The 8,814-nt window shown below is 44.4% G+C and overlaps 1 protein-coding gene across 1 annotated transcript; it reads right to left on the bottom strand.

The window, feature by feature from the left end:
- Positions 1-319: 319 nt before the first annotated feature.
- Positions 320-3,247, bottom strand: LOC142144980 (ankyrin repeat domain-containing protein 9-like). Its single transcript, XM_075204379.1, has one exon. It carries the CDS (start codon positions 2,891-2,893, stop codon positions 1,961-1,963), a length of 933 nt encoding a protein of 310 aa, XP_075060480.1. The 5' UTR covers positions 2,894-3,247; the 3' UTR covers positions 320-1,960.
- Between the last annotated feature and the right edge of the window lie 5,567 nt (positions 3,248-8,814).

Below are 8,814 nucleotides of genomic sequence, written 5' to 3'. Positions count from 1 at the left end.
ATGTTTTGTACATGTCTTTAAATCAGATCAGCCGACAACTGTTTCATAATGTGCGTGTTTAACGGACAACCCACGGGCAGCGTTATTGACTTACAGTAGACCCTCCCCCTACACACAATGGACGCAGATGTTGCATTATTAAACACTATCCAGCCAATCAATGAACTATGAGCTAATGACATCCCTGAGGTATGAGGCAATATGTGCCTCATACCTCACTGATGTCACTAGTTTGTGGTGAAATGATAAGGGGGGCGTTATCCTGATTATTGGTTCAGTGTAGGTGATATATCCATTTTAATTTAAAAAAAAACCAGCATCATTTTCTTATTACAGTTGATTTTTATACCTCGTTGTTCATGTACATATCACACTTAATATAAAATAAAACCGAAAATCAGAGATTTCTGACATACATTGTTCTTGAGTTGATTATATACAGCAGAGTACAGCCCACTCTCAGCAATGTCAGTCAGCACATTATCATTTCATAGTAGAAGCGGCCTCTTACACGCTGCAAAATAAGTGTCATCGCGTTTAGTCCCACCGTAAAGCTGAATCCTTACATCTTGGCTCTCGTGAGCAACATTTATAAAACCAACATCCTTGACAGGAAAGACATTTATTCTGTGATAACGTAAAGTGCGCAGATTAGTTTAACATTTTAATGCAATGTGCTACGGAAACAACAGAAAAAAAGATAACCCTTAGTAATCATCTCTAGACCAACGCGCAGCATCTCCAGTATCTGGGGGGTAGGGGGTCATGTTTAATACCAAGGAAAACATCCTGGTTACATTATAAATAGAGCTCTGTGTAAGCCGTGCCCTCTGTTGATGTCGTTAGGGGCATATTCAATTGTCCGCGGGATTGCTGAAAATACCGCGGTCCGCGCAGGATTACCGTTATTACGGTAATCCTGCGCGGGAAAAAACGTTAATACGGTAATTTACTCGCTGGATTTCAGCTCGCAGCTCAGGGAACTGCGAGCTGAAATCCAGCGAGAGATTACCGTATTAACGGTAATAGTTTTTCCGCGCTCGAACCCGCGGACAATTGAATACCCCCCTTAGGATCTCTCCAGGTGATTCAAAATATTACGCAGTTTAAAGAAAACACGTGCTCATGGTTATTAATTTACTGTTTTCTCTCCATGCTGGTTTTATAAATGTTGCGCTATTGATGTACAAAAGATACACACAGTTTACATACAGAGATAGAGGGATTGATTACTGCAGACCTGTACATCCTACGACACTATCACATCTACACATGCAAAGATCAGCTTCTTAGAAAAACAAACAGCTGTTATTAACATATGCCCCTTTACCGGCTATAAAATAGTTATTTGATTTTTATTTCACTCCCAATAAATATATATGTATATATGCTGTATATACTGTACTTACATATCTTACCATATTAACAAATAATAATATATAGTGTGCATATTTTATGCAGGCAAAACCATTTTACCAGCTGCGTTACAATTTGCAATGTGCAGGCGGTGCTGAAAGCAGATTATAGAGTTTAAAAAAGTGACATTTGCAGCCCTAAGTGCAGGAGTCTCAAGAACTCTTCACTGCGGCTGCCGTTGTTCTGTAACTCCTCGTTGGCTGGATAGGACGTGGAGTACCAGAGCATGCTTTGTGTTGTTGTAGTTCATCTTCATCTGTAGAGCCACCGACATCCTTAGTCTTTCTGCTGCAACTCAAAAGTAAAAATGAATTTCTCTTAGCAAAGCCTCCTTGTTAGACCTGTAAAACTATCTGATTAATGCCACCACCGCCCCTTCTGATGACAATAGTCGGTAACGTGTCTGCAGTGGTTGAGATTAATTGACTGCGCACATGTCTCTGTACATTACAATGCAATTAATATTTCAGGGGAAGGGGAGAGAAGCATCAGGGGTTGGCTGTAGGGACCAGGTACGCCAGCCTGCCACAGTCCATGCCTGTCGTTAATCTGGTCCAGGTAATGGCTTTAATGCATGAGGTATTGGAAGGGCCAAGATGCTCTGTGGGAAGTGGGAAGGAGATAGACACCTGAGGACTTTCTGCATAGCCGTCAGGTACAAGGTCGCAGGTGTGTTGCCCACCAGGTAATCAAATTTATCCTCTCCCAGCAAAGGAGTCCAAAATTTTGGATTGTCCTGCAAGATTTTCCTCATCTTGAAGTTCAGGGATGGGGAGAAGAGCATCAGATAATACAGGCACAGTTTTTTAGACTCCACGTTGACTTTCGAGCTCCAGAGCTGCTCTAAAATGATATCCAGAGGGGTCTCCCCTTTGCGGTCCATGATTTTTGGGGAAGCCCCATTGCCTAGAAGGATCAAGACGGTTTCGGCGCTCAGGAGTTCGCAGGCCAGGTGAAGCGGGGTCTTCCCATCGGAGAGATGGAAACAGCTGGCCCTGTTGATGTAGGAGTGGAGACTGGGGAGTTTGTGGGAGATCTTAATAATCATGATTAAAATGTCTCTCCTATCGTAGGTTACGGCCAGAGCCAGGTGGGGCGCAGACGGGGGGCAGCAGCAGAATTTGATCCCTGGCACCTTGAGGGCATCCTCTGGGAAGTGAGACAGCAGATACTGGGCGTAACGCAGGTGATTATGCACCACTGCGTACATCAGAGCGTCGGAGGGAGAATAGCATCTCATACTGGCATCTTCCTCCCAGTGAAAATACTCCATAGTTCTCATTTCCTCTAATTTCCACACAGGCTCCTGGTCCCTCACAGCCTGGTAGAACATATAGGAATAGAACTTGCACTGCTCATCCTGCAAGCTGACTTGGTTACTGCACATGTCTGCTGCACCGATAAAGCTGGGACAAAGAGAATACTCACAGATTTCTTGTGGGGGGACCACAATGAGAATCAGATCTGCCACCGTCATGCACCCATTGTAGCATAGAGGAGGGAAGAAGGCTGCATCTTCTCAGGCCACCATTGCAGTAGGTCCATGGTGTAGAAGAAGATGGATTTAACACTTGCAGTCTTGGCCTCTTGCTACAATTCTCCCCTCCAGCCGTTGGGCACAGACACAGGACCCCTGCAGAAAGGCTCGATCAGCAAGCAGTCTGGAAACATCCAATGCCCCTCTAACCTCTTACAGTAGGAGACCCCTCCCTCATCTCCTCACATTCCCTGCAGCTCGATGCTACATGCACATAATGTGAATCTGCTGCCTGCTCACCTCCCCGTTCTCGCTGCTCACTGCAGTGGTACAGCCAGTTTCAGCTGTTCTGCATGCATTGGTTGTGTGAGGGGGCTGGGTATATACCATACAATCAGCTTAAATGACTTGCATCGTGCTCGACAGTATTTTATTGCTAAACGCACTCTTTCCTCTGAATGCATTGCACACACTGCATTTTGTTAAAGCAAAGGTCACCGTCATTTAAAGGGTCACAGGGAGATAACACGGGGAAGAAAAAATGTGATTTATACAATCGTGGGTTAAAATAAAACTATACATTTAAATTCCCAGTGTCCGGCAAGTGCCATTGTAGCATAACAAACGGTAGAACTGCAGACCGTCACCTGTTTTTTATAGAATTACGTCTCACTTTGCCCATTAAACTGTGAGCATCTGTTACGTAGGATGAGAGCCAGCCATGATGGATGGGTGATATCGCCGACCGCTGTTGGAGAGGCACCAATCTTTGAAAATATGACTTTATTTTGCTGGATGAGAGATTTAAATAATTGGTGAAATATTAGGAGGCATTCCTGATTTAGTAGAGCAGGCTCATCACGCAAAATAACCACAAACTTACACCAGCTCAGAGGTGGTGTAAATACAGACTTTCACAATAACTCCCAATAATTTCAGTAAAGCTGCGTTCCCCATCTTTGTACATACCCTGCAATGATGATTAAGGCACACAAATGTGGGCATATAAACCAAGGATAAAAGAATATTCAACATAGGTCACTTGAAATAACATTCTGGGGTAGATTTATGAGACATTCTAAAAATGAAAAAGTGGAGATGTTGCCCATAGCAACCAATCAGATTCCAGCTATCATTTATTTAGTACATTCTAGAACATGACAGCTAGAATCTGATTGGTTGCTATTGGCAACACTTCCACTTTTTCTTTTTAGAAGGTTTGAGAAATCCACTCCTCTGTCTTACTCGGTCTATATAAAATCCTGTTTAATACAGCAAATATGTAAAGCAGTTTAAAACATTCAGGGCCACATTTATAGTTGGGGAGCCCCTGTTTTTTCTGAAAAAGATCATGCCTCCCAACCATCCTGATTTCAGCAGGACGGTCCCGATTTTAGGGATGTGCTTGTCCCCAGGGTGGGAACGTTTGCAGAATGGAGATTTCTAATGGGCAGCCAATACAGCGCTAGGCAGCCCTCTGGGAGTGTGGCTACGCCCTCATTGTGATGTGACCACGCCCCCTGTCCCGCTGACATGTTGGGAGGTATATAAGATATGTTTTTATGTACTGCGAGAGTGCAGCTTACTGCCTATCTAGATTTTGGTGCATTATTGGTTAGCACTTCTGCCTCTCAGCACTGGGGTCATGAGTTCAATTCCCGACCATGGCCTTATCTGTGTGGAGTTTGTATGTTCTCTCCGTGTTTGCGTGGGTTTCCTCCGGGTGCTCTGATTTCTTCCCACACTCCAAAAACATACTAGTAGGTTAATTGGCTGCTATCAAATTGACCCTAGTCTGTGTGTTGGGGAATTTAGATTGTAAGTCCCAATGGGGCAGGGGCTGATCTGAGTGAGTTCTCTGTACAGCGCTGCGGAATTAGTGGTGCTATATAAATAAATAATATATTATTATTAACTCTACCCTCGGTCATTTATCTTTCGGTCAGATTTATTATTATTAATTAGTTTGTATGTTCTCCCCGTGTTTGCGTGGGTTTCCTCCGGGTGCTCTGATTTCTTCCCACACTCCAAAAACATACTAGTAGGTTAATTGGCTGCTATCAAATTGACCCTAGTCTGTGTGTTGGGGAATTTAGATTGTAAGTCCCAATGGGGCAGGGGCTAATCTGAGTGAGTTCTCTGTACAGCGCTGCGGAATTAGTGGTGCTATATAAATAAATAATATATTATTATTAACTCTACCCTCAGTCATTTATCTTTCGGTCAGATTTATTATTATTAATTAGTTTGTATGTTCTCCCCGTGTTTGCGTGGGTTTCCTCCGGGTGCTCTGATTTCTTCCCACACTCCAAAAACATACTGATAGGTTAATTGGCTGCTAACAAATTGACCCTAGTCTCTTTCTGTGTGTGTCTGTCTATGTGTGTACATTAGCGAATTTAGACTGTAAGCTCCAATGGGGCAGGGACTGATGTGAGTGAGTTCCCTGTACAGCGCTGCGGAATTAGTGGCGCTATAAAAATAAATGAGGATGATGATGATTGACTTGTATCATCTTACCCCTGGAGAGGGGCATTGGGGGCAGTGTAAGCTGAGTACATGCAGGGTCTGTAGATTGTTAGCATTATTATTATCGCTGATTTGTAAAGGCCACAGTGCTCCGCAGCGCCGTACAGTAGGGAAAACAGGACATACATGGTAGACAAAATAAACGCAGACATAAAAACAAAGGGTACGGAGGACCCTGCTCATTAGAGAGCTTACATTCTAAGTGGAGGAGGGCACAGCTGAAACAAGAGGAGCGAGTGTGGCTCAGAGTGGAGATTGGGAAAGTTGTGGGGGTGCATTAGTGTGAGCAGTATTATTGGGGATAAGGTAAGGTCTAATAAAGAAATGTTTTTTTGGAGAACATCTAAAGATTTGAAGGCTGTGGGAAAGCCTGATTGGATGTGGTAAGGAATTCCATAAGTGGGGAGCAGCACGGGAGAAGTCTTGTAGGCGGGAGTGAGAGGTGGTTACCAGAGACAAGACAAGGCACTGGTCAGAGGTAGATCTAAGAGGGCGGGAGGGAGAGTATTTTGATTTGAGATGTATGCAGGGGTAGTGTTGTTGACAGCTTTGTAGGTAAGGGTGAGTAATGTGAATTGGAATCAGGAGGACACAGGGAGCCAGTGTAGGGATTTGCAAAGTGGTGCAGCAGATGTGGAGCGGTGAGAGAGGAAGATCAGTCTTGCAGCAGCATTTAGGATGGATTGAAGTGTGGATATATGGGTGTCAGGAATGCCAGATAGCAGGAGGTTGCAGTAGTCAAGACGGGAGATCATGAGAGAATGGATAAGAGTTTTGGTAGCATGCTGAGTAAGAAAAAGGCGTATTCTGGCAATGTTTTTAAAGTGGAGTCGACAGGACTTGGAGAGAGTCTGGATGTGAGGAATAAAGCAGAGGGCGGAGTCAAGTGTGACACCAAGGCAGCGGGCTCGGGAGACTGAGGAGATTGTGGTGTTACTGACAGTGAGGGAGATTTGAGGGCAGGTGGTGACTCTGGTAGGGGGGAAGATAATAAGCTCTGTTTAGGACATGTTGAGCTTTAGATAGCGTTGGGACATCCATGTGGAGATAGCGGAAAGACGGTTGGTTACATGAGATATTACGGAGCGCAGAGGTTAAGGGAAGAGATATAGATTTGGGTGTCATCAGCATAGAGGTGGTATTGGAGGCTGAATGAGCGAATTAGTGCCCCAAGTGAAGAGATGTACAATGAAAAAGGGCCAAGAACAGAGCCTTGTGGGACATAAATAAATGAGGATACGCCCCCAGATATGCCTTTTAGGAGGGCTGGTGCAAATGTACCTATAATGATGACACCTGCAGCAATTACAGTAACTTCTAATCAGCTGTTTGTGTTCTGACCTCTCCGGCTCAGGTCAATGTCCGGCTATGACCCTCTATTCACGTTACTTTTTTGTCATCTCCATCTGAAGGACTATAGGAAAAAATATTCCCATGGTATTTTTTAAAAGGGTAAACAATCAATATGAAAGTGTTTGTATATAATTGTATTTCATATGGAAAGTGGAACATTTATTTGTCTCAGTCAAGATAATTTTGTCTCTAGTGTATATAACACTTAATTACATTACATTGTGTCCTAAAGCATTTATCTACTAACATTGTCACGCTGCATCTCTACGTTGTTATCTGCAAGTATACACACGTCCGCCTGGTGAACACTAGCACTACAAGCACCAGCATGCCCAGACTGTGGCAGATTGGGGTTGCTGAGACCTGTACTGGACCAACTGAAAATGGTGTCTGGATTATTAAAAACACTTTTATTAGCCCACATACATACTGGTTCATTTTATCATTTATTTATTTAAGCAAGTAATGTCACCAGATATTGTAATGTCACCAGTACAAGCACTTAGATTGGACCCCTAGCTGGAGCAGGAGATATGGCAGGATGGGATCTGACTTGGATGTCCCTGAATGGGAACGCTCTATGTTGCCCAGAGAATCCGTCCATTCCTCACCCCGTTCACTCCCCTAAAGCGTAGGTTGTAATAAGTCTTTTTTCACTCCTAAACCGGCCGGCGCAGGCTGATATTGCGGAGGATATGCTCAAAACAGCCAGATACGTTCAGTAATGATTCAGGCCCAGAGTATTAAGTGTGCATCACCAAAGTATATTCTTACGGTGGCCTGCAGCTGGGGAACAAGATGGTGGTGAAGATAAATCACTGCATGCACTAGAGCATTGTATCTTAACCAGCGCCGGTGCTAGGGTTCTCGGCGCCCTAGGCAAAATTTCACCGCCCCCCCCCCCCCCCCCCCCCGCCGCGAACACACTAAAACAATAAGTAGATTTTACTTACCTTTTCTTTCTTTTCTCTAGCTGATCCGCGCCTTATTCACACAGAGGCGGAGTGATGCATGCTGGAAGGGGAGAAGGGCGTCGGGAAAGAACTTTATTCACACTGTCTGTCAGTGACAGACAGTGTGATACTTCACCGATGCGCCGCGGACACTGAAAAACAGCGGCGGCACCGCGCCGCCGCTGCAACCCTCTCCCGAGCCGCTGACTAGATTAGAAAATCTAGTCAGCGGCGCCCTGCAGGTCCCGGCGCCCTAGGCAACTGCCTAAGGTTGCCTAATGGGAGCGCCGAGCCTGATCTTAACTACAATCCCCATATACCCCCCCTTCCCCAACAGCTGGTCAGAAGCATGCAGGAATAATGAGATCCATTCAGGGCCGGATTAACCCCGAGGTCTAACTGTGCTAGAGCCCAGGGGCCTCGGGCATCTGGGGGGCCCACTGGCATTCATCGGGTCGGGGCCTCCCAAGTTTTCAGTGTGGTGGCTTTTCCATGAGATAAGTTATTAAACTAATGTCTGTGGGAACACAGTGATCCACAGTGGGTGGCTGCAGAGGATGTCTTGCTCCTTGGAGGCAACATGGACAAGGAATTGAGGTTTTTAGCCAGCAACATTGACCCTGTATTCTCCAATCGCTGAAATCCATAAAATCTCAAATCCTGGCAAATTGCATTATGCTCCAGGAATAAATATTTCCTAAAAATTATAGATGGACTTAAAATAGATTAACACGTAGACCGTTTATAAAAGAAAGAATAAACAAAGTTTACGTAATTTGCATTGATACAGTCACTTACCCAGGTAATCTCATGGAGAATGCAGAGCACGGAACGTTTCCCAATGTCTGCAGCACTGCATGGATGTAATATGATCACAGCCTGATTGTCTGAAATATAAATGGTTACATCAATGTATTCTTGTAAGGTATGCATGGATACAATGTCTGCCAGTGGTAGCCTAAATTATGCATGGGTACTGCAGGAAACGAATGTACTCACATGAAATATTCACATGCACCGTCTCTAGAAAAAAAATTGCTGATTATGCAAAATCTGGCAGCATTAGCTTTATAATTAGCTGTAATA

The sequence above is a fragment of the Mixophyes fleayi genome, chromosome 3 (assembly GCF_038048845.1).
Source record: "Mixophyes fleayi isolate aMixFle1 chromosome 3, aMixFle1.hap1, whole genome shotgun sequence".
NCBI classification, from domain to species: Eukaryota; Metazoa; Chordata; class Amphibia; order Anura; family Limnodynastidae; genus Mixophyes; species Mixophyes fleayi.
Note: the sequence above shows the minus strand (reverse complement) of the source record. Positions and strands in the feature narration are given on the sequence as shown.